This window comes from Balaenoptera ricei, chromosome 17, assembly GCF_028023285.1.
Source record: "Balaenoptera ricei isolate mBalRic1 chromosome 17, mBalRic1.hap2, whole genome shotgun sequence".
NCBI lineage: Eukaryota > Metazoa > Chordata > Mammalia > Artiodactyla > Balaenopteridae > Balaenoptera > Balaenoptera ricei.
Genome location: NC_082655.1, coordinates 78395775 through 78422567, shown reverse-complemented (window position 1 = coordinate 78422567; position 26793 = coordinate 78395775). Strand labels below are relative to the sequence as shown.

Genomic DNA, 26793 nt, shown 5'->3' with positions numbered 1-26793 from the left:
ATCATTAGTTGACTCTTTTCATTGAAATTGGAATTGAAATATATTTATTACATTGGAAAGTCAGGTTTATTCATTGTAGCTGAGATTGATGAATATGATTGTAGGTGAAAAATACATAAATAGTAAAACAAAAAAATCAGTTTAAAATAAGAAAATGTCACATATGTAATCTCACAAGAATATGAACTTCAGCTCAGCTTTACTTTTATTTTTATGCTGCTTAATTTTATATACATTACACGTATCATACATACATACTTGTTATACAAAAATTTATACAAAAATCCAAGTAATTCAATATCTTAAAAAGGGAGAGGGACATACTGCATTTGACTCCTGGTGCTATTGTGTTTAAATACTTTTAAATTCAGATTTCAAGGAGACAACAAATCGAAAGCCATTAAGTTTTCAGAAAGACTTATGTTCACATAAATTCATTATTCAAGTATATTTTTATTGAAACAATAAACCATCTGACTGGTTGCAAAGTCAAGCTGAATAAGCCATGATGTTGAGCAAAAGCAGAGCTTTCTCTCTGTGCTTTCATCAGCCTAGAATCAGCTTCTAACGTATGAGATGCAGGGCACAACCGTGATTTCTAACCTGACACTATTAAATGCCATATCAGAGGGCTGACAATGCACAGCACGTCCTGTACGGCTTGTCTACAGAGTCTCATTGAAAATGTAATACCAGAAAGAATAATAACAATAATTAGAAATTTTACTTTCCCTAATTTCTGTTTACTCAATTTGAAAAACAGTACCTCTTTTTCATTGTCCTTGGCAACTTGACATCATACCTGAAGGAATAATTTAAACATCCTATGGACAAAATATATATATAAACTTCTAAAAGATCTTGGTATTGTTTAATTAATTCAGTTATAATTTCGGTTCTGCAGTTATCAATCACAGCAAATATAAAGAATTTAAAACAATATTCCTCACCAAAATATTAGCATGTTTTTAAAAATTGAATTGTTGAGGCATAAAAACATTATGTGATTTGCCCAAGGTCATGAAAGGAATGAGGGGCAGAGGAAAGAGCATTTTTTTTCCTAACTGAAGTGTCTGTACTAAACCCTAGGTTATGCCACCTTGCAAAACTAGCTCAGTGCAAGAGATACAGAAACTAGATGCATTATTTAGGAATGTTTGTTTAACCTCCATTGCTGTTATTAATAAACTTAACTTTAGGAATCTATGTTTATGATACATTATTAGGAACTTATAAAAAGAACCATGATCATTTTCTGAATAATTAGGCATGTAATGAGTTATTGTTTAAATCTGACACAATGGATCGCAGAAACAAAATTGACAAAACAATGTTAAACAAGTTCAGTGAAAGATGCTTATTAACATGATTTTTTAAAAAATACTAATTATAGAACCCACAAAATTTTGAAGACAGTCTTACAGACACAAACATATTAATATAAATGTATTAAAGAGTCTTCTAGTTGATCTTTTGTTTGTTATGAAAACGTTCTAGCAAAGCACTCATAACGTTTCCGGGTATTCTTTGGTGCTTATCAATCAAAGCTTGAACAGCATCCTTCGTCTATCAAGAAAACAAAAGAAAAGTCGTTATTCTTTTAGTTCTTAATGTAGATATTTAGTTAGTAAGGATTTTAATATACTATTACTTATAAGAAATCTTCCCTAACTTAGCACCCATCGCTCCTCAGAATAAATGATTTCCTTCTCAGCACACCCATAGCATATTTCTTTTTTTTTTTTTAATGTAATACTGTTTATTTAACTTCAAAAACCTTTCAGCATTCTAAACATACAAAAAAATAACAGAACGTTGCAAATTGTGTTTAGTACAGCAGGTTCTTGAACTTTCATTGACGCAGTGGCTCTTCCCTGTGCATAGCATATTTCTTATACTTACTCTATTACACTTGAATTACAGATACTGTCTGCATGGCAACTTTCTACACCAGGTTGTAAGCTCCTTAAAATACATCTTAGCATTTCTCCAGCATTGAGCACAGCAATGCCTTGGACATAATAAACACTAAAAAGAACTGAAGGGAAAAAAATCAGAAGAAAAATGTAGTAGGAAATTTTCTGGTAGGCAAATGGAAGTTTTCACTCCTTTTCACCCGTTAATAAACTTTTATGTATTTGTCTTTCATCACCATACACACCAATCACATCAGGCAGTGTGATAGGAAAAAGTGAGGAAAACTACGAACGAGCAGATACGCTTTAGTCCTTTACTCCAATTTCTAGATAGTTTAATAGGAATTTAAATTAAGTCATAGCAATGGAAAAGTCAATTAGGATATATCAAGAAATCTTCTAAAACTATTTGTTCCCATTAAATTCATGACAAATTTCAACAATTTTTACTTGTTTTTAATTTATTTTATTGAAGTATAGTTGATTTACAATAACAATTTTTACTTGAAATCAGTTTGTGGCTCTCGAAAAAAAATTTTATGCACACACATAGTGCAGGCAGGCGCGCCCGTACACACTTCTTTTCAGATGCTAACCTTTTATTAAGCCTTCTTTTTACAAATCTTGGACCTTCATTTATTTTTAAATATAATTAAGAAACCCTAGCCCAAAGATGTATTTTAAAAATATGCCTCTCTAATGCACAAGTTTTCACATCTGTGAGATGAGAACGATTTCATACACTTATGATAAGGATTACATGAAACTGAAGCCACGTCTTCAGGCACTTAGCACAGCGACTGACACACAGGTTGTGTTCTGTGCCGTATATTTTTAAAATTTTATTCATTCACTCAGAAAATACTAGATGCTTTGGAAGCTATAACGTTAGTGAAACAAGTCTCTAATCTCAAGGAGCTCATAATAAGCATAATCAGGGACAAAGTAGTTAAAATGTAAGCTCATTTGTGAGCTGTATCATCTGAGATGTGAAAAGAGCACATCTGAAGTTCATCGATGGCCGGTGACCAGGGAAGTTGCGTGAACGGGGTACTGTTTGGTCTGGGTCTCCCCAGGCCTGTAAGATTTCAGTAACAGTGAAGAAATGAGCAGGAGGGAAAAGACCACAAGAAAACAGTTAAGCGATGGCGAGCTGGCATTTCGGGTATGTGTTCATTTGCTGGGCAGTATAAGGCTTTAAAGGTAGGTTTCAGTTAAATCATGAAGGGAGTTAAATACCAAGTGAAAAAGTGGAGACTTTGTTTAGTATGAATTGATGTATCAAGGAAGAACTTTTGGGTGGAGAAATATGAGGTCTGTGCATTAAGAAAATACAGCTCTCGCGAAGATCACTAATGACCCCCTTTTGTCACTAAATCCCACGGACATTCTTTTCATCTGACGTGACCTCTTAGTCACCGTTGATCCTGCTTCTGGAACCCACACTCCTGGAGGAAAAGCTAGGTTTTCAGGACGCTCCCTTTCAACCGCCTTTTGCAGATTTACACTCCCCAAATCAAGCACTGACTTATTCCTCCAAGGCTCCGTAAGCTTTCCACAGCGTTAATTACCATCCATTTGCTGACGACTCCCAGATTTACATCTTTAGCCGCCCAGCCTCGGATAGGAATGTTCAGTATGACTTCCCTTGAATATTTTAAAGGCACCTCAAACTCAACATGCTTAATTTAGACTGAACTAACACTCTTTCCCCCCACCCCATCCTTTGTCCTTTCCTGAGTTCACGCCCTATTTCAGCAAATGGCCATGAATCCAGCCCAGTAACCAAAACCTGGGAATCATCCTTAACAAATCCTGCTTCTCATTCATTGAGAATAAGAATCCATTGGTGGCATCCGTTAGCTCACCTCCCAGTACCACTCAAATCTACCCACTTCTCCCCATCTTCCTTCCACCTTAATAGGACATGTATATTATATATACCTGTACATATAAATAAATCTGTACTTAACGTATATGTGAATGTGTGTATGCAGAATGCAGAGAGCGAGGCAAAGAGACAGATGGAAACAGAACAGATTTCTTTAAGACTGAGAGAACTTGAAGTATCCCAAGTGCCCTCTTCAGCATGAGTACAGTGTATTTTAATTTAGATTTAGATAGTGTCTACAAAATGAATCTTCTCCACAATCAAATGCCTGAACAGTCTAGCTCCCATTTCTTAAATGAGGTTTCATTTCTACATTAATTTAGATGCTAGTAATTTCGAATTTGCGATAATCCAGGGATCATCCTGCTACAGTTTATGCTTATATTGTAAACAATGAAGATTGGAAATTCATGCAATGTATTCACAAAAGGAAAATTTCAAGTATTCTTTATTTCAAGTTTACTTTAGTTCAACAATGACAACTTACCATCAAAAATATGGATATGGCAACTATATATTTATGGAAATCCCCTCAAGAAATTTTACTAAACTATGCTTTCGTAGACAACTTCTGTTACTTTAGATACTGATAATAAAGTACATAAAAGTAACTGGAGATGATAAGTGAGGTATTTCAATGATTCAGGAAGGCCTCTTCTTTTTACTAGTTTGAATTGGTAAATATATAAATATATATTTTAACATCTAAAATATCTAACTCTACCAGTGCCATGAATATATTTCTCACTCATATGAAAAACCCTCATGTGAAAAATCAAGTCCCGGGAATTTAATGGTCAGTAATACATTTTCCTTAACTGAGAAAAATAAGGGAACAGGATTCATTTAATTTTAGACCTGGACGAAACCTCTGAGGTATCTATTTTAATTTCCCCATTCTACAGTTGAGGACACTGAGACTCGGGGAGGAACATACCATTTATCCAACATGACTCTGCTGCCTGGTGGGAGAGCTAGGATTAGGACTCAGATCCCTCAATTTCCAGGCCAGTTTCTTTTCCCCTCTCTCTCCATTACCTTGTATCTTAACCATAAAAATGGACGGTATTTGTAAAAAAGTATTCCTAACTCGCTCTGACCCAATTAAATCCTAATAGTTAGGTGGGAAAAACCTTTTTAAAGAACAAAACAGAATTCAGCTCTATGCTGAAGGAGAATGCATTTGTCAGGGAGCAGCAGAGATGTGGTATAGGAACAATAAAGCGTGTGGGCAGAAGCAACATGACAGGGTGAGGTCTGAGCCCTGGTGTCACCTGAAGTCACCACCACAGCGAGGCGTCACCTGAGGATGGGAGAAGTGCTGTGCGCAGAGCCTGCCCGGACCCGGGAAACCAGTGTGGGAGGGGTTTCCTTTCAGGAAAAGGATTGCTACAGGCTCTGAGTTAACTCACTTAACCAGTTAATAGAATAACTAGCAGGGGGTACGTTCTCTAAGAATGAAGTTCACAGACAAGGAACATAATGTATCATTAATGCCGCCTCTGTCAAGCTTCCTACGTAACAGCTGCTTGATCTTTCCAGTCTTATCTGATGTGACATTCTAGCTGCCTCAGCTGGACATCCTTTCCTAAGTGCCAGACCTTGCTGAGCCCTGGGTATCACAGTTGCTCTTCTGCTCTGCCTCTTCTGGGCCATCCCGGTGGAAAGGATCCAGTCCTGCCCCGTTAACGCCCCGTGTGTCTGTGTGCCTGCCTTGGCCAGTGTCACTGGGGGTGAATGGCTACTACCAATGGCCTCTCCTAACGGAACTGTTCTTAGTAAACAAAATCCCTAGTCTGATACTCACGGGCCGAAAAATAGAGCTCCCACTTACTTTTCCAGTTTCATCTCAACCAAACACTCGCTACCCACTCAGCTAGTGATTCCCCCAGTTTATTCCACAGCTGTTATTAGCTGCTATTCCAGGAAGAACCAGGAGCTGGTTTTGGTCAGATGAGACTGGGCAATGCTCTTTGAAACAAAGTTAAATAGACCTCTTTATTGCGGGGCTTCTTAGAACCTTCAAGATGTTCACATGCTTTGCGAAATTCCTGAAGGTGAATTTATTAGGCACCCTTCCCAACTTCACTGTCCTAGTCACATCAGGCTACTCTACACTGTTGGTGTGTGCAGTCAACTTTCCTACCACCGCTTCTTTGTTGGAACTCTTCCCTCCTGCCCCAAGTCCGCATGTCCAAGTCCCGTCCGTCTTTCAAGACCTACCACAAATGCCCGCAATTCTAGGAAGCGTTTCCTATTTTTTCCCTCACAAAGCAGTCTCTTTCCCTTTTGAGCTTCTCCTGGTCTCACTCAAACTCAGCCTCCCTACTGCTTCTAGCGATCTTTCTAAAAGCAAACCTATTACATCAGTCATCTGCTTTCAGTAGCTACCCCTGGCTTTCAAGAAACAAAATCAAGGATGCACCTTCGTGGTCCAGACACTCCTGTGTTTCCAGCCTCATTGTCTATACTCTCTATCCCTTTAGCTACCCCAGACCACCCTCAACTCCCTGAAGACTTTACGCCAGTTCGTGCTGCCATCCTTTCATACGCTGTTTCCTCTACCTCTCGACTCTTCATCCAGCGAATCCCTTTTTGCCTTTCAAAACTGAATTCAAGCATCACTTCCTTCAAGGAGGCGTCCCTGGTTTAATTTAGATGCCTTTCCTTTGTGTTTCCATAATACCCTAAAACAGCAGTTCTCAACCTGGGGAGATTTTGTCTCCCAGGGGATAATGGCAACATCTAGAGATGTTTTTTTATTGTCACGGTGAGTGAGGGATAGCGATGAGATGCTACCAGCATCTGGTGAGTAAATACCCTGCGGTGCACAGGACAACCACACAACAAAATACCAGTAGTGCCCAGGTTGAGAAATCGTGCCGCGAGCACACCATTGTGCTAACACATCACCTTAAAAGCATCGATTTAGTTATTTACCTGCCACACTGGGCCATAAGTTCCTAGAATAACAGCAGTAGCCAGCAGTCATGGAACACTTACTAGATGGCAGACACTGCTCTCAATGATGGATGTCATCAATCGCATGTGACCCTCAGGGGTAACTCCGTGAGTGGGCTCTTCTCTCTCTCCTGCTCCCCTGCCCGAGCAAACAGTGGCACTAGAACAATCCGACTTCGCAACCCACACTCTTAAACACGATTCCATTTTCCTCCCAAGGTATTTCTACCAGACAAAAGCAATTTCTTTTCATGGAGGTCAAAGCTTTCTTCTCCTGAATATCACTTAACGAAACCTTTTAATTAACGGTGCCAAGAACTTTAACCTCAACACAATTGGCATTTTAGAAAGAACTGCTCTTTGTTGGGGGCGGGGCGGATGTCCTGTGCACTACAGAATGTTTACCAGTATCCCCGGCCTCTACCCACTGGACGCCAACAGCACGACCACCTCCCGAGTCTCGTCCGTGGTGACAATAAAAATGTCTCCAGACATTGCCAGACGTCCCCTGGGGGAAGAATCACCACTGATCCAGAACATGCTTGTAGAATTAATTAATTTTTAAAATAAAAGCTGAAAGTACAAATATGTCCTAAAACTAAGAAAGAAAGAATAATTTACCCTTGCAGCTAGTTCTTCTGCTGTGATCTTTGGATCGTATGGAATGGGGTCACCTAAATAGGTGCGTAACTTCACTGGAAAACCTCCGTACATTGGAGCAAATGGATAGCGGAACTTCTCATACAGCCACCTAAATAACCCTGTTTTAAAGAAAACAAAATCATTTTAATTGGTTAAATATTCTGAGCGTATAACTGTAAACTTTCAAATTAATTATGTAAGACTTAGAGGATGGAGGCAAACAGGATCACCTCCTGGCAATTAATACAATATTTTTTTAAAAGATGAGCTTTTCATTGATCGTAGCAAATGTACCACACTAATGCAAGATGTGAATAACAGAAGAAACTGGGGAGCGGTGAGGTTTGTGGGTACTCTCTAGGCCTTCTGCCCAATTTTTCTGTAAACCTAAAAATGCTCAAAAAAATAAGGTCTATTAATTAGGAAGGAAAGATGAGCTTTTAAAAATATAAGAATTTAAAAAGGCAAACTAATTACTATTATTGCAAAACACAGCATAAAGATTGCAACAAAAAGCTAGAAGCTAAAAAGTCTAGAGACTCACAAATATGTGACTTACACAAACAAAAGAAAAAATGAAAGCATAAAATAAATTCAAGTAAACATGAGACTAAAATGCACCAATAAACTAAGTAAAGACTAAAAACATTACTGTAAACTAGGAAAAAGAATTATTAATGCTAATGACCAACCATGAAGTTTAGCAAGATTAAAAGTGGTAGTGATGTAACATAAACTGATGGAGTAAGTTTTAAAAAAACAATCCAAAAAATGACAAGCAACATGGAATACATAATTAAGAATTGTACTGAAAGTTTAAAACACTTTATATATGGGAACACAGAATATACCATAAGACCCAAAGTAATACTCAAAAAAATATACCACTACACACCAACTTTTGAGATATTCAACTTTTAAAGTAAAAAAAGCAGTCAAAAAGAATTTTAAAACCACTTTACAATTAAAGAAACAAAATTAGGAATAATTTCTGGTATGCAACTTAAATTCTAAAGAAATGATCTGAGAGAAAATTAGAAGGATTAATTACACAACAAAAGTTAAACATCACATAAATCTGCCTTTCCATTTCAAATTTGAAGAAAAAGAACTAAAAAAAACATAATGGAATATCAACAATATACCAACACAGACATAAAAGGAACGACAGAAGTTTATTAAGGTTTTCAGGATGGGATTTGTATGTGGATAGGAACACTAACAATATAGCACTAGGGATATAAAACATAATCAATCAAATATAATAATATAAACCATAGGGTACAAAGCAAACTATAAAATTAAAAAAAAAAGAGAGACTTTGCAAAGAGAAAGCACATCGAATTGTTATCACTCTTATAGCTAGGTTCAAAGCTTATTTTGTTATCTATAAATTAAAGGTAGGCAAAAAGAACTTTTCAATGTAAATCTATCATGGTTCAAAAAAAAACAAGAAGTAACCGAAATAAATTAAAGCAAATGATATATCCTTAGGTTGTTAATCTTAATTCAATATTTTCTTGTCTAAGAACCTACTGTATAGCACAGGGAACTCTACTCAACACTCTGTAATGACCTATATGGGAAAAGAATCTAAAAAAGAGTGGCTATGTGTATATGTATAACTGATTCACTTTGCTATACACCTGAAACTAACACAACATTGTCAAATCAACTATACTCCAATAGAAATTAATTTAAAAAAATTTTTAAAAGAGATTTATACAAACATATATATATATACTTTTTTCAAGATAAATAGACTTTCAAATTCTGTCCCTCCCCCCAAATTTTTTTTATTGTCATCCATTTTTAAAGCTGTCACTTCTTCAGGAATGAGTTAGGAAGATAGTCTTTATTTACAAATAAGTACATTTGTTTTAAACCTCAACAACATGGTTTAACACAGTAAATTAGAAAATTCACTCTGTAATTTTAAAAAGCCCATGATAAATAAGCTTCAGTATATACGTGAGGCTCTTAACAAAAATCTAACATCTAGAACCACCATTACTTAGAACCAGTTATCATTTAGATTTTAAAGAGAAAAACATCTAAATAGTATATGTATTTTCTAAAGTAATAATTCAAAGTTTCCCTGTAGTGTTCAAAAGCCCAAATACTTAAAATATTACATTCTAAATATTACATTACAATTAGAAAAATCATATGAATCAGAACTTACTTGTTCCGCCGAGGGATCTAAATCCTTCTCGAATATTTTGTGTAAACATAGGAATAATGGGCTAAAGAGAGAATTTGAATTAAAAAGTAAATACATTAATCCATTTGATGTCTCTAATGCAAACTTTTGAGGGCCTGTTTAAGTTACAAAATCAAGGCATTTTAAAAATAAAGGTATACTGTTACCACCAGTGTGATTTATCAGGCTAAAATTAACATGATCATTTGTAAAAAAAATATAAATTGGAAACACTACCTTCTAGTGGTAATATATAATATTTCATTTACCAACTTTCCTATCATTCCACGTGAACTCTTGAAACTCAAAATTAAGATTAAAGTGATCATTAAGTAAAATGAACGTGATAATTAAATTGGTTTCGGTGGGCTACTGAAGAAAAAGTTTCAAGACAGAAATTCTCTCTATGGAGAAACTTACATATATTCAAATGACAAGTTTTTGCAAGGTGCTGTCATGGAATTAGTGAAACACCATTTTTTGTGCACTTATTAAAGCTAATAATGTTCAACATCAATCAGAAGTAAGTGTAATACTCAACACCAAAAAAAAGGAAAAACCTATACATAAAAGAACACTTTCTATCACTATTTTGGAGGATATCTGCTCAAAAGTTCATGGTTTTTATTTTTCCATGAATATGAATGATTAAATATGATTTTTTAAAAGTGGAGACCTTATCTAAATGTTATGAAACAATGGATAAAGTAGCAAAGGATCATGTAAGGAAGTTACGCCACGGCGAAACTGAAGTAGATAAAAAATTGAATGAAACACTTTAAAAGGTACACAAAATATACTGAATTAAATGACGTTTTAGAATAGACAGAATTGGAAGGGGGGGGCGAGGATCACTTTACTTAGAGTCTACTATCAGCATTTGTTAATACAGAATTACCTGCCTGAGTGAGCAGGGTTTGAAACATTTAAATAAGCTGACATTTAAAAAGCCATTCCTTTTCAGCTTTGGAAAGCAGTAAAATCTGGTGGACTAAAGGAAAGAGACTACAGGCACAGCTTTCTTCATAAAACTTACTCCCTCTCAATCACCTAACTGATCATTTATTTATTCTCTCTCTCCCCTCACTAGAAGGAAGACCCCCCCCATAGCAGACTTGGTTTCGTTCACTGCTGGAAACACCTAGAACAGTGCCTGGAATAAAGCAGGTACTAAAAGACAGTGTGACAGGTGAACTAAAGAAGGAATGAATCAACAGGACAGAGAGAAAATGCTTCTAAGGAATTAGCTTGTATTCTCTGAATACAAAGGGTAGGAAACAGGCGGCAGCAATTTTAAAACCAGAAAAGCCGGGTAAAGAAAGAGCAGCCTGATGAATAATTTAAAATCAGATGGAGTTAATTCCCAAAGCTAACACCTAAGACAAAGTAGACTGACTCTTTTGTAAAAAAAATTCAGATTATGATTTTCCTAAAACCACCACTAGTTTTGTAGAATAAAGTGATGGTTGGAATCCTAATGTTTTAAATACTTCTACAATGTCTTTAGAGTTGAGAACTTAAGATGCCCAAGAAGGAACAGAAAGCTTTCAGCTCATATATACACCACTTTGCCTTCTCTGACCAGTGCTGCTAGATTTTCGTCTACTGACTGGCATGAACCCCGAAGTTAGTATTGAAGGATGCACTTTATAAAGACTCTTCAGGTATATATATCATCCTTTAAATGGCTAACTCTCCAGAAGCTGGGCATTTCTAGAAGATACTAAACAGGAGAAGGCTCACCCTACAAACTCAGTATTCCAGGCTATACCCTGGTTTCTAAGTTTACATTCCAGCTTGCAGCCTTACAGCTGCAAGCATTACCTTATTACAATTTCATACTGTAGTTCGTTCCTTTGTTTGTGTACACCTTGTATAACAAGGTAGTTGTATAAGTAACCTAGAATCAAATTGCTTACACGTATACATGTATCTCTGTACATGTATGTACACGTGTGTGAAGAGGTAGAGAATGTGTATTTTGTTAAAACTATTCTTGGGGAATAGAGTGTGGCCCTGGAGTCTTAACTTTGCCACAAAAATTTAAGTGGGAACCATTGGACAGGTCACTAAACCTGTTTCTTCATGTATGAAATGACAATAATAATAATTATCCCATCTCAAGGTTTTTATAGATTGAGATAATACATATAAACAATTTTATTGAAACGAATGCTATTTTCTTTTACATCTGTTATTTGTTTTCCAATTAGACTAAACGGGCTCATTTTTCTCCCAAATTATTTAGCTATGAAATTACCTAAAAATTCTTAGCAAAGTCAGAATTCTCAGGAATTCACAAAATAAGAGTGAATTAGATTATATCAAAAAGCCTGTAACTTTCAGAGGAGCCTTAAATATTTTCTGCCAATATTTTGTGAATTTCCGTTGATGACCTAGATTGTTTTCACTTGAATTTCCATTCCTTTGTTTCAATTTAAACGTGGTTAGCCTTGTAACAACGGTCATAACTTTTTATTCAAAGTTTATGATAATTCTGTGAGACCTAAGAAGGGCTTTTTCAAATAAGCTGCTGGTGCCATTTACAACTGTGTCCACATGTGACTGAAAGGCTTCCCTCGCAGATCTGCAAGGCCCTCTAATCTTGGGGTCTGCGGACTCACTGTGAAGTGTACCAGCTGCCTGCGGTCCTGAACTGTAAGCTCTGCTTCTGACTTGCTGTGTGACAGGGTCCCTCCATCCCTTCATCTCTGTGTGCCTGAGTTTCCTCATCTGTAACATTAATAATTACATATGTCACCTACTTACTGTACAGGGGTACCAACATAAAGCCTTTAAAAGTGCTAAGAAAGGTTAGGGTGGTACAAGATTTATCAGTGATACAGTGCTATTTTGTAAATCAGCAACGTTAAAGATTTTTGTTTATTAACTTGTAAAAGGCTGTTTATTAAATTTTCTCAAGGTTTGCATAAAAAAACCTTAAATTATCTAGGTTATCTTTTTTTGGCTGTGTTGGGTCTTCGTTGCTGCGCACGGGCTTTCTCTAGTTGAAGCGAGCGGGGGCTACTCTTCGTTGCGGTGCACGGGCTTCTCATTGCGTGGCTTCTCTTGCTGTGGAGCACGGGCTCTAGGCACATGGGCTTCAGTAGTTGTGGCACGTGGGCCCAGCAGTTACGGCTCACAGGCTCTAGAGCGCAGGCTCAGTAGTTGTGGCGCACGGGCTTAGTTGTTCCGCGGCATGTGGGATCTTCCCGGACCAGGGCTAGAACCCGTGTCCCCTGCATTGGCAGGTGGATTCTTAACCACTGCGCTACCAGGGAAGCCCTATCTAGGTTATCTTAATTAATTATCTAGAAACTCAGGGATTGATAAAAGGGCTTCTTTCTCTATATAACTTTTTTCTTTCAAGACTTCTTCCAGGCAATGGTCCTTAAAACTGTAACTTAAGGATGAGAAATTAGAATTCCATGATCAATCTGTGTGATTCCAAATCCAGTTTTGTCACTTTTATCTTAAACCTTGGAAGAAATAATTCTCTCAAAATACAAACCTGAAAATTGAACTATCTTTAAGTTTTTAGCTGTTATCATTGCTTTAATGTACATTTACGCTGATTATCCTTAATCTCTGAACAACTGTGCATATATCATCTTATATTCTACATTATTCATAAAGTCTAAGGTTTTGTTTTCTACCTTAGTACATAAGACTTTTTGGAAAATAAAATAGGCTATAAATTAATTTTCTGTATCATTAATACTATTAACACAGACGAATTCAAAAGACTCCTTTCTTGTAGTGTTTAAAAAATCAATTCAACAAATACAGAGAGCCTACTAAGTGCTAGTCATTGTACTAGGAACTCAGAATATAAAGTGGCTTTGTCCTAAGGGAGTTTATAATCTACTATAGGACAGTAGTGTTTAAATTTTTATGTTGTCCATTATTAAACACTTGGACAAGTACATTAACTTATACAAAGATCACATTGTTAAAGCACTATAGCAATAACTTACTTTAGGAATTACATATACAAATATGTACAGTAGAGAATAGAGCTCAATGTATTTTATTTTATTGTAACTCTGCAATTAAAAAATAAAGGGAAAATGTCCATTCTTCTTCAAATGTTGCTTTTGGGTTAGAAGGAGTCATACATAATCCTTTCCTTTTTAATCAAAAGTCTGTATCTGCAAGATGAACAGGCAAGCTAAGGGTGCAGACTGGTGTCTATATGACAGCAGTGGAAACACGTACACAAAAAACAGAAATGTGAAAGTATTAGCAGCTGTCTCTAACTAATTGGCCTGGAAAAAGAAAACCACCTTGTCAAGTGCTATGATTTCTTTTTCTGATAGACAATCTAAAATGAAAACAAACAGAAAACAAAGAAGAAACATTCCATAAGTAATAAATGTTTCATAGGATAAAGTACAATACAGAGACCAAAAAGCTTAGATATACTTTCCAAAGCAAAAGAAAAGAACAAGATGGCATTCAGATTTTCCAGTTTACTAAGTAGAATAATTACAGTGAATCCCAGAGGAACACTTAATTTTATTGACAAATTCGTTCTTTTAAAAAGATCTAAATTACACCAATATCTCTTTCTCATCTTTATTCATACTATTAGAGAGCTGATCATATTTCCTGATGAAAAATGGTAGAAACCATATATTATTTGAGCTCTACTGTTATATAAATTGGTCACAGATACAAGAATTATAATGAAACCAACCAATAGCCATCACTGAAACATGCCAACTCAGTTGAACCAAAGGATTAAAATACACAGAGTTGGACTGATTATACTTGTGAAAAAAAGTATAACTGGAGGAATACAAAAAATTTCACAAATCTGATTAAAAGAAGCTGGATTTTGAAGCATAAAATAAAGCTTTGCTAGATATTTGCAAATTTCCAGATTGAATTTTTTTATAAAGATGGCTTCCCATGCACAAGGAATATTTCTCTATTGTTATCTTAGAGTTACAGACACTAATTTTTAAAGTAGTGCAATGACGGTATCTAAATTCTGATATACTCTTAAGCTATTTAAGCATTTATTTTAAAGTAGACATAGCTTTCCTTTAATAATCAGTTTTATACAACTCACCACTTTTGCATCAATTGCAACCTGAGCGAAGCCTTTACGATTACCCCACACGATGTTGTAGGTCTCATCGCTAATCAGGGCTTCTCGAACACCACCTGGTGAGATAGCTAACAAGTGACCACTCCGCAGAATTTCAACACATTTTTCTCTTGGTCCATGTATAGCACAAAATACATCAAGTAATAAACTAAACCCTGTAAGAAACATTAGCATGAAGATATATCTTAAGTACTTCTTGTCCAATTCTTCAAGAGCAAAAATCTTTACAACCTACATAATGTACTATCTATACTTAAATCAGTAAATTCTTTTTTTTACTTTTTTTTAAACCAACAACAACTCTTAAGGTTAACATAAGATTAATATTGCTGGTAAATTAATAGCTATGTCTTGTTGATTACTTCCTCAGTGATCACCTACTACTCTGGCTACATATTCAAATTCTTAATTAAAACTCAGGGGACTTCCCTGGTGGTCCAGTGGTTAAGACTCCATGCTGCCACTGCAGGGGGCACAGGTTCGATCCCTTGTCGGTGAACTAAGAGCCCACATGCCGTGCTGTGTGGCGGCCAAAAAAAAAAAAAAAACACCTGGGAAAATAGGGATTCTTATCCCCATTTTACAGATGAGGAAAGTTGACTCAGAGAGTTAAGAAGCTTGCTCCAAGTCACACACCTAGCAAAGGGCAGGGCAGAGATTCCAGTCCAGGTATATCTAGTCCAAAGCTCCTTCCACTGCATCTCATGGCCAAACACTGTCTACAGTATTTATTAGAGCAATCAGAAAGGACATCCCATCAGCAATCACACATCTAATCTTCCATTAACCCTATAAGAAAGAGAATCACTCAAGAGAATGTGAGTCTCACTGGTCTAGCCCTACCAAAATTGGCAAGCCACAGTTAAATCTATTGAAATTAAAAGTTACATACTGCTAATTCCACAATAAAAATTTTTTTAAATCAACAATTATAGCAATAATAGCAATATCATTAAGAGTTTTTAATAAAGTGAGTGGTTGGCTCAGGAACAATTAATTCCAGTCTCAATATTACACAGTTTTTCAAATTACAACCATTTATGGATGAAAGAAGTAATCCTATCAGCAATTAAATATTTTAACCAAATCCTAAACTGGAACTTTAGAGGACTGATGTTTGTATACATTATCCCTTGAGACTGGGAAATATGGGGATGGATAGTGAAAACTGTGCAGAGTAACCAAACTTCTCATAGGTTTAAGGATCTGAAGCAAGATTATCAATATTATTGAGAAGAAATAATTTTCATCCTATACTATGTTAAAAGTTCACTGATTTCACTAGATGTATTCTCATGATAAATGAATAAACAGGGGAGGGTTAATAAATTACAAGATCATAAAGATCATAAAGGGGGAAATTTTTAAGTCAAATGCTAAATAAAAATATTCACGTTTATTATTTATAAAAAGAAAAAAATGGAAGCAACCTAATGTTCCATAAGAGAAAACTAGTTAAGTAAATATTTTAGTCATATATTTAAAATGCTATTTATAAAACATGGGAAAATGTTAATGCTACATTAAATTTTAAAAAAAAGAACAAAACAGTTTGCATAACGTGAAGATGTGCAAATTAAAAATGAAGCAAAATAGGGCTTCCCTGGTGGCGCAGTGGTTGAGAGTCTGCCTGCCAATGCAGGGGACACGGGTTCGAGCCCTGGTCTGGGAGGATCCCACATGCCGCGGAGCAACTGGGCCCGTGAGCCACACCTACTGAGCCTGCGCATCTGGAGCTTGTGCTCCGCAACAAGACAGGCTGTGATAGTGAGAGGCCCGCGCACCGCAATGAAGAGTGGCCCCCGCTCGCCGCAACTAGAGAAAGCCCTTGCACAGAAACGAAGACCCAACACAGCCATAAATAAGTAAATAAATTAATTTTTTAAAAAATGAAGCAAAATAAATCAAAATGATAACTGGATACATGTTGGGGGGGGGTAAGACCATATAATGATGTTTTTCTTTCCTCTAGTTTCCAAGCTTATTATAAAGTGATCATATTACTGTCTAAAGAAATACCTTTTATAGCCAATTTAGTTTATACACAAAGTAAAACGGCTTTTTAGTGACACAAGGATGCTGGAAACATTAACCATGTCTATGAAAGGCACTAAGAGAACTGTTATTTCATTCACTGTCTGGTCTTTATCTGGTTGATGGTTGGCTTTTGCTTTTACAATTCCAGAGAACATACTATAAACTTTCTTGGCTTGTTTCTGCTGACTTCGTGACAGAAGAAAATTAGATTTAATCTTAATGAGTTTACTTTAGAATGATTTGTTTTAAAACTCTTATCATGTTTGAAACCATTCAGTTTATTAATCTTTTTAAAAAGGTATGAAGCCTTTATGAACATGAATATTAAAAAAAATGTAGTCCTCAATCTTAAGAGTTATAATTCTACCAAGCAAGTCAAGTATGATAAGAGACATAATAGGCTCTTTAGGTTAGGATTTCTGAGGCAATATTATATGATTCTATAAAGACAAAATATATCCTGGCTAATTTTGTTTAACTTTGATTTGCTATCAAACTGACAGTAATCAAACACTAATTACTATAAAATTAAACTCCCAAATCAATATCTCATGGAAAAATTCACCATGAAAAATCAACTACCTTCTATACCAAAATATAAATTAATTGTTTGGCAAAAGTTACAATTTCTTTTAGGATTTAACTTCAAAAAATAATGACTACCTGCTAATAGAGAAAGAAATTAGATAACATTTTTGGCCATAATGTTTTTATATTTAGATATATTACCTAAAACAGGTACTAAACTCAAAGACATACAGACTGTCACATAATTTGATCATGTTAATTAAACATTTTTATATCACCAGCTACAGTGAAAGTTTACCTGGAATTTTAAAAACAAAGTGATCAGCTACTACTCGGCAAGTTCTGCCTTTATGGATAAAAATTTTAGCCATGAAGTAGTAAAAATCAATGGGAATAGCTCCATGATAAAAAATGATCAGTGCTGGTCCTTCTTCTGGTATTTTTTCCATCCCATGAACTTCATAACCTGTTAGAAAGACAAAATACTGGTACTTAAAATGTATTTAATATTAGTTTATTTATACTAAAGGACGGTTAGTAACTCAGACACTCAGTCTTTCTTTCGGGAGCGCAAGCCCCCCTGTTTCCATCCACTTTCCCCTTCCCTCCCTCCCTGAATATATCGGTCCTACAGCGGTTGGGTGGGCCGGCGCGCAGTAGGTGCCTGGGTGGAGCGTGGCCTGTGGTGGGTGCTGGAGCCCAGGCAGGGCGAGGAGGGCATCCGTACAGGGTGGCCCGGGGTGGCGAGTCAAAGCCCAAACGGTCACGAGAGCACCCATACAGGAGAAGAGCCTAGAAAGGGTGCTGGGGCCTGGGTGGGCAAAGGAGGGGAGCCACGTGGCACGAAGCTGGGGGTCAGAGCCCGACTGGAGCAGGGTGGTATCCCTGAGTGGCAGGGGACGGTGGCAGTGATGGGAGATCGATTACACCCAGGGGGACTGATCAAATCAGTTTACATATTAAGGATAATGTCAGCCTGGTTTCTCACTGTTGGAGAAGGTTAACAGTCGCAAATACAGGAAAGGAGAAAACTAAAATCAACTCTGCAGCCATAAGAGAACCTCACTCCCACCCTAAGAAGGAGAAAAAGCAGCCCGTTAGAAAGCTGAGGTCGCTCTCTCACCCGGGTGGGAGGGAGGGCAGGTCCCATAAAAGTGGGAGAGAAGAAAACAACCAAAATGTTAACAAACACGTAAAGACCGAATGTGGGCGAGCGCTCGGTGTAGGATTCCCGGGAACCCAGCGACGAACAAGAGTCTGCACCCACTCCCCTGCCTCACGCAGGCCTCAGCGCGTGTGCACAAGAAAACCAGGGGCAGGGCAGGCCAGAGACTCACGAGAGGCCCTGCTAAAGAATCAGAGAACAAAACCCCCCTCGCTTCCCGGAAGCTTCTCTTGTAAAAGCAAAACCTGGCCCAGGGAGAAGCGCAGGAAAGCCTTCCGCCGCTTCTAAGAACCGGTACTTGCCAAAGGTATCTGACACGGGCAGGGACAGAGTTCCACTGCCCTCCTCCTCTACTACTGAAGGAATAAACTACTTGGTAATATTTCAAATGGGCTCAAGAGAATGTTTTTAAAAACTAAATTTAATGATATTTCAAGATTCTGTATGTGCCTATTCTTTTAACATTTCTTCCCAATTACCGAATTCTAATTCAAATAATTCAATTTACTTAGAACAGTCACTGAAGTTGTCTGACGTTATCCAAAGGATCGATTGTCCCATCAGATAAATTTTCTAAGAAATAAAGAATACTTCTTTCAGGGATTCTATACAGAATATTCCTGAGGTTCTCTCTTGTTTTTCCAGAATACCTTTTTTTAAAAAAAAAGAATTGAGAAATAATTGTTACTTAATACCAAATCACCTGGTTGAAAGTAGAAAAATTCAATGAATCAATTCATTATTGACAAAAACTAGAGTTTACCATCGTGCCACTAAATATTAAGCCCCAATATTCAACTGTGTCACTTGTAAAGCGTGGATGTGGTCATACCGCCCCTCGCTATAAAAGCACCAGCAGATAATCACTCTGGTCAATGTCAAGGCCTTTTAGGTCCCAATTACCGATCAAGTGAAGTCAGATTCTTTCGGTGTCACGTGGACTCAGGGCGCCTCCCTCCTCTGTGCTGCTCACGTGACCGCCTCTAAAGGAGCACTTCCTGTCCCATGTTTCCCTGTCGAGCAAAAGCAGAAATCCTGGGGCACGTTCCCTGCTCCACCCTCAGGCTCTGTATTCCCCTGGTCACCAGCTTCTGTGCCTTTTACCTCCAAAAACTCTTAAACCTATCACTCCCTCTTCCTAATGTTGGTTTTGAAGTGCGGCCCCGTCCTCTCCTGCCTACAGAACCCCAGTCCTGGGGGCCAGATGGGCAACACCAGCTCAGAAAACGCAACCAGGAACGCAGCTATCGCCACCGTCCGTCCATCCGCTGTCCAGGGACGGAGAGCCTCTGTATGCACATTTTATGCACATTTCTAGTGGTCTGGGCCCCTTCAATGAAAACAGCCCTACTCTGTGACGATTGTGGTTCTCTTATTTGATGCCAAGAGATGCGCATTTATTTACCTCCCCTGCTCTGTCCCCTGATCCTAAGCACTCTCCAGATTCTTTGGCTTCCCGGTAGCTTCGCCCACAGGGAGAGGATCTGAAGGTCACGGGGAGCTCAGGTAGCCTCATCTCCATAGCAATTATTTATTATGTAAATGAGTTACTGCCTACTGGCTTTAGACATCAGCATCATGAATCCAGATAAGGATAATCTTCTCCTAAGAGACAGATCCTTTCTAAATTTGTCACCAAAAATCCATTTTTAAGGCTATACACCTACACACTATGGTAAAATAACAATACCATCCTTTTGAGTCTTCCTCAGGAAAGCACACAGAGGCAAACTACCTACAAAATAAAGTCAAACTCCTGAGCATAGCATTCAAGAGCCTTTAAAGCCTAATTTCAGTCTACTTTTCCAGGTTCATCCTTCCGCATACATCTCACCCATGAATCATTCATCTTCTGGTCCTGAATACACCCTGCATTTTATTCAGTACTGGGGTGTGTGCATGTTTTAACACAGGTAGTTTCCTATTAGGACTATAGTAATGAATCTCAGTTTTTCCATTCAACAACATATCTTGGACATCTACTTGATATACAAACGTAGTGATTTTTTTAAATAATTTTTTTAATGGCTATAAAGTATTCCATAACGAATTCCTACCACAGTTCATTTAGCCATTTTCCTATTTAGGGACAACTGGATTGTTCCAAATTTTTCAAATATTGGTTGCAATGAACTTTCATTTACATGCATCCTTGTGCACTGAATGTGTGAATTTATCACTAGACTGGATTCTAAGACGGGCAACTGTTGATCATATGGTACGCCCATTTTAAATTATAACAGAAACTACCAAATCATCCTCCTGACTGGCCACACTACAGTACTTTCTCACATGCACTGGGAGTTCCCATCTCCACGTTCTCATCCTTTAATGTCAACAAACTTTAATTATTTGCCAATCTTTTGAGTAAAAATGCTATCTCAGTGCAGTTTTAATTTGCACTTTCCTAATTACTAGTGGGCTTATGAATCTGTTATAATTATTGGCATTTATATTTAGACCATTTTTAGACCACATGCTGAGACCACTTTTAAGTTGGATTTCTTTCCTTACTAATTTATTATTTTCTAAGCTATGTTGTAAATGACTTGTGGTGATCTGCCCCATCTTTTGATGTGTCTTTTAGTTCTGTCTTTTTTGAACAGTTTTTGGTTTTTTGCATCTTCTTTAAGACCTTCCGTACTTGGAGATCATCAAATATTTTCCTATATCTTTTCCTGCTGATCTGGAATACCACTTTTATCATTTACTAAATTCACATTTCTGACTTTTTAATCTGTTTGATGTATTTGTGATGATCCTTTCCCTGTACCAACGCCGTAATTTTAATCATTATAAATGTTAATGGTTTTGATATGATAGGGGAAAACTTCCTCTTTTGTTTTTTCAAATTTGTCTTGGTTATTCTTGTTTGCCCTTTTATATGAATTTTAGACGTTGATGAAAAAGCGTTAGAAGTCCGCTGAATTGGTAAAGGAACTGGGAGTGGGGGCTGTAGAGCAACATCTCCACTACGCTGAGACTGTCTATCCACTTCACCTTTTTTGAATTCCATTTGTAAAGTATACAGTTTCTCCATAAAGTTTTTACATGTTTTTTTGTTAGATTTAGTCTCAAATAGCATTTTTTCTTTCCATTTTAAAAATGATTATTGGTGGTATATGAGTAGTTACTAATTTTGTGTTTATCATATGCCCATTTCCCTTGCTAACTAATCTTATTAGTACTGATAAGTGGATTCACTTGATTCTTTCAGGCATCTCTTTCTTTTCTCATCTCTATACTCATTTCTAGGAGCTCCAGGACAATGTTAAATAGTAGTGGTGAGAGCCTCCTTGTCCTGGCGCCTGCTTATGGGACTCACTTTAATACTTCTCCACTTCTCCAATGTGGATCATCTTTGTTGAAGATTTCTGGTACATTCCCTTTACTGAAGTAGTACCTTTTAGTCTTCACTTCCTAAGATTTTTTTTTAAATCATAACTATTGAATTTTATAAAACTACATTCTATGAGACTGACCTGCAAATCTCCTTTTTGTGTTCTCCTTAGTTTCGATAGCAAAGTTCTGCTAGCTTTGCAAAATAAACTGTGTAGCTACACATTTTTTCTTACCCTCTCAAACACAGATGGGCGTTATCTGTTCCTTAAAAGTTTAGTATAACTTGTGGGCTCTCGGCCCTTTGTGAAGGGAGGAGGATACAGACTTTGACCACTGTTCCAATTTATTTCACGATTACTGGTCTGTTTCTCTCTCCTTGAACCAAGTTTGATCATTTCTCTTTTCCTGCAAAACTTTCTATTTAATTTTTAAACAAAATGGTGTGAAATAGTTACTCAATTTCTTTCCCACTCATTCTTCAAAGCCTCGTTCAAAAGTTACTTTCTCCATGAATAGTGCTTTCACTTTTGTCCCACAGAAACAAGAATGAACATTTATTGAGCATTCACCTGCCAGGCACTGTACTGAATCCATAATAACTGTCTCATTTGGTCCTCACAGAATCCCTGCACTGATGAGGAAACCCAAGTAAGAAAAGCCCATGTAACTTACTCGAGGTCACACAGTGGTACGGCCAGGACGCAAGCCCACATGCGTCTGACTCCACGACCTGTGCCCTTCCCCACACCACACCTCCTACTAGAGGTGCGCCCGTGCTAACCTGCACCTGTGATTTTCAAATGCTGGTTGCCATCACTCATTGAGTTATGCAATCACTTTAGTCAGTTATAGTCAGCATTTTTCTTTTTAAATAAGAGAGAGTAGAATAGAAAATAGAGCAGATCGCATGAAGAGAGTATATACACTTTTGATGAAATAGTATATACCTGTAATGTATATACTGGGTGGCAAAATGCATTTCTTGCTAGCAATAAGAATCAAAACTTTGATAGCCTAAAAATATACCTTGAAAATACTAGGAACCTTGAACATAGTAGGTGTGTGAAGTTGAACTTAATAGTGACCAAGAGCCAAGTGATATATTTTAGTGCTTTCCAAATTATTGGAGAAAGATGCTCTGTAATGATGATAGCTAACATTTGTTGAACTTTTATTATGTAATAAAAATTATTCTAAGTACTTTACATCAAGGCCCAGTGAATCCTTACAACAACCCATTTTACAGAAGAGGAAAATGAAGTCCAGAAAAGTTAAGTATCTTGTTTGAAGAGAAGGGTTATTTACATAGTCTTAAAGGAGTTCTCCCAAGACATTTATCAATTACAAAGTAAAAAATAGCAACTTTGTGGTGGAGAAACCTAACAGACACCTCCTTAACCACGTGATCAAAGTCACCATCACCAATAATAAAACATGTCAACATCATGAACCTCGGATACAATGTGCCGAGAAGGACCCACCGTCAGAGGGATTCTTATCAAAAATGCACAACTTCAATCAATTTATGGAAAACATCAGATCTAAATTAAGAGACAGTCTACAAAATCACTGAGCAGTACTCTTCAGAAGTCTGAAGGTCATAAAAGACTAAAAAACCGTCCGAGATTGGAGGAGACATGACAACTAAATGCAGGATGGGATCCTGGTAAAAGGACGCTGGCAGGGAAACTGGTAAGATGTGAATAAGATCTGTAGTTTGGTTGATAGCGTTATACCACTGTTAATCTGATAACTATACAAATGGTTATGTAAGATGTTAACATTAGGGGAAGCTGAGTGAAAAATAGGAACTCTGCACTATTTTTGCAACTTTTCTGTAATTCTAAACTTTTTTAAAATAAAGTTTAAAAAATCATAATTGTTGCAAAAGGAAGGGAGGAGGAGGAAGGGGGAGTAGGGAGGGGAGAAGAAATCAGGTAACGTGTCCAAGGTCCCCCAGCGGTGACTGGCAGAGCCTGGTTTGAACTCAGGAGTCGGACCCAGGAGTCCTTCCCTGGGGGAAAGACAGAGGAGGGGGAAGGAAACTCTTACCCAACTGAAGGACAGCGGGAATGTTCTCTTGAAACCCCAATTTAATTTTCCCATAAGAAACTCTACTACATATGGTTTAATTTATAGGACCCTTTTAGTGAATAAAATATGTCCATTTCTTTAAAAAATAATAGTAAAATGTGAAGTAAAAAAGTCAAAATTTTTATAGTTTAAAGGCTGTAAGCAACTTGAGGGTAGGGGCTTCATTGACAGACTACCTAGAAATGCAGGTATTTAAGAAATACCAAATTCATGTTTCTTGATGTAGTAGAATCAGATTTTTTTGAAAAATGATAGAGCACTTACATAATATACGGTAGAGGGTAAAATTTAACTTCAAAACAGGAAACACTGGATAGATTCTTATACAAAGATACTTATAGTAACCAGTTATAAACAAACAACAGTTCAATAGGTAACTAAATTAGTTACAGGATTTACAGAGTCCATAGGTTCCTTATAAGTCATGTAAGGAGGCTTAGCGACATGAAAATACTAGTCTGCCACACAAATAAAAAACAATGAACACACAGAATTCAACTGCATGGTAAATTTTAGGTGACTATTATTTTCTTCTTTATTTTTACTCACCACATTTTCTAAAATGAACATTTTTATTAGTTAAAAAATTCCTCTGAAGATCCTTTACAAAGCATAAATTAAAACTGATTTGACATCAATACAAAATCCAAATATGCACACAAACGCCTTTTGTGTATGTCACTAAAGAAGAGAGTGAAGAAAATCATTTTAAAAAGCATCACTTATCTTAATAAAATATGTTAAGTTATTATAAATAAAACATTAAAACATGGTAAGAACTCTATATTTTACTTCCTCTGAGCCATAGGTGCATATTTTTAAATACCTCAGAGAAATAAATAATAAATACCTCAAAATTATATATGCTCCTACAAAATAAGTTTAACACTTGAATTTATCCACATTAAATCATGTCTCCTGAAACAGAAAAAAATTCAAATTCCCTACAATATCTATTACCCTGAAGTATAGGGGGTTATAAGTGGGAGGGGGACATAGTTTCCCGAGTACTGTAAACGAGGCCACTGAATTTCTGTCTCACTGCTTTAAAGACAATGAACAAGAGCAGTCCACACAGACACGGTCTCTGGTCACGGAATGCTGAAACAGCACCCCCCCCTCAGGTGAACAACCACGAGCAGGTGTGAGAGCTGTACGGACTGGCAGGGGCATGCGTACTAATGGGTAAATACTAAGAATCCAACACATCGACGGCATGTGGTTCCTGCTTGCAAAGCTGCTGACGACCACTACTCTGACCCGGAGCCCAACCGGGGACAAGCCTGCGGCACAGCACCGATCAGAGGAGCACAGGCCTGGAACCAGGAATCGGGGGCTGCATCCTGGCCCTTCTCCCTGGTGCCCTGGCGTGCCTCGGGCACATAACAACCTCGCCGTTCTTCAGTCTCCTTATGGGAAAACTGTAAAATGGACATAACACATGGACTCTCTCTACAGCGTTATAAGAACTGATGCATGTTAAGCATTTGACTGTATGGCACAGTCAAGCGCTCAAAAAAGATTTGCAGGCATATGTAGGATTAAATGACAACACGTCAGCTGAATAAGTCACACAGCAAATGGAAAACGGGTAAATTTTGGTACATATATTATATCTAATTTAATATTATTACTATTTAATATTATTTAATATTTCATTTTAAAAAAATCTCTACACTGGGAAAGTCAAACTTATTTTGAACAAAATGGAAGTAAATGCAAAATAAAGCATTTTCAAAACAGCTTTCTATACTGTTTTAATTCATCTCTTACTCTCTTAGATTCTTAACTATTAATTTTTTATTTGAGCTTATATTAATAGTCTACATTATTACGTGGTTCTTTGTTTAATGGAAACTAGTGTGCTCAGAAAAAATCATTTTAAGAAAGACATATATATGCACAATGCATGCAAACAGGTAACAGGAAATAGTAACTATCCCTTCCATTATATTTTTCAGTATTTCCTCAATCAACAAAATGGAAGGATAACACGGTTTCAGCGCCACCCACACAAATAGGAGCCCAGAACTCAAAGTAATCTCGCTTACCGTGCCAGACGGCCGCGTGTCCATCCCACAGCGTTGCCACCGTCTTCCTGGCACCGTCCCATAAATTATGAGAGTAAGCTTCTTTTAATACATTCTTCTTCTTATAAATGTGTAAGAAAATAATAGTAAGGTAGAGAAGAAAGATAGTAAAGTAAGGAAGTATTAAAAGTATGAGTGGTGTAAAAACCCACAAGAGATAGTTTGCAAAATTCCAGTAGTCCTCCAATTGCTCCACACCAAACCATTCTTCAAGTACGTGGATCAGACAAGTCATGTAGGGCATGGAATCCCGTCCCGTACCACAGGTTTGGTTTTTGTCTATCATTTTTCTTTAGGTGAAAATGACAAATTCAGTCTCTTTCTTTGACGTCATGGCAGGTCTTTAATTTAGCCACTAAAAGGGAAAAGTAATCCAAAGTTATTCTCTTCACAGCTGAAATGTTAAATGTTTTAGCCTACATGAGTACTGTGTAGTCCTTTCTTAGTACCAAAAATGAGTAGATTGTTAACAGTTAACTTTGTTGCAGATTTAAATGTGAAAATGGGTTTCATTTGTGAAGCGTGTTGGGTTTAGCTTCTGAAATAACTCACAAGCTACAATTACAAGAGGAAAATAAAGCTGATGAATGAAATTTCAGATTGATCTTAATAATGTGACTTATATCTTAAGTGGATCATACTGAACGTTTGTATCTTAAACTAAGTTATGTTGAGATAACTATTCTTCATAGAAGAAAACATCAATATCTGATTCAATAAAAGTAACCCAATTCTTAGGAAATGATGACATACATTTTTAGATATTACCTTTTACAAGCAAGTTTATAGAAAAGCTCTCTGTTCCTCT

General features: G+C 37.0%; 1 protein-coding gene across 6 annotated transcripts in view; it reads right to left on the bottom strand.

The window, feature by feature from the left end:
* Positions 1-433: 433 nt before the first annotated feature.
* The window catches only part of TMEM68 (transmembrane protein 68), a 33769-nt gene continuing 7409 nt past the window's right edge, over positions 434-26793 (bottom strand). For 3 of the 6 annotated variants that reach the window (XM_059901265.1, XM_059901264.1, XM_059901266.1), the window contains 6 exons: positions 25947-26340; positions 17593-17760; positions 14691-14884; positions 9596-9656; positions 7390-7529; positions 434-1566 (listed from right to left, as the gene is read on the bottom strand). In XM_059901265.1, coding sequence (XP_059757248.1) covers positions 1462-1566; positions 7390-7529; positions 9596-9656; positions 14691-14884; positions 17593-17760; positions 25947-26271 — 993 coding nt within the window. In that variant the 5' untranslated portion in view covers positions 26272-26340 and the 3' untranslated portion in view covers positions 434-1461. Of the gene's footprint in view, positions 1567-7389; positions 7530-9595; positions 9657-12237; positions 12347-14690; positions 14885-17592; positions 17761-25946; positions 26341-26793 lie in introns of those variants that run through there. The other 3 variants (XM_059901268.1, XR_009498357.1, XM_059901267.1) reach the window with 3 other exon arrangements.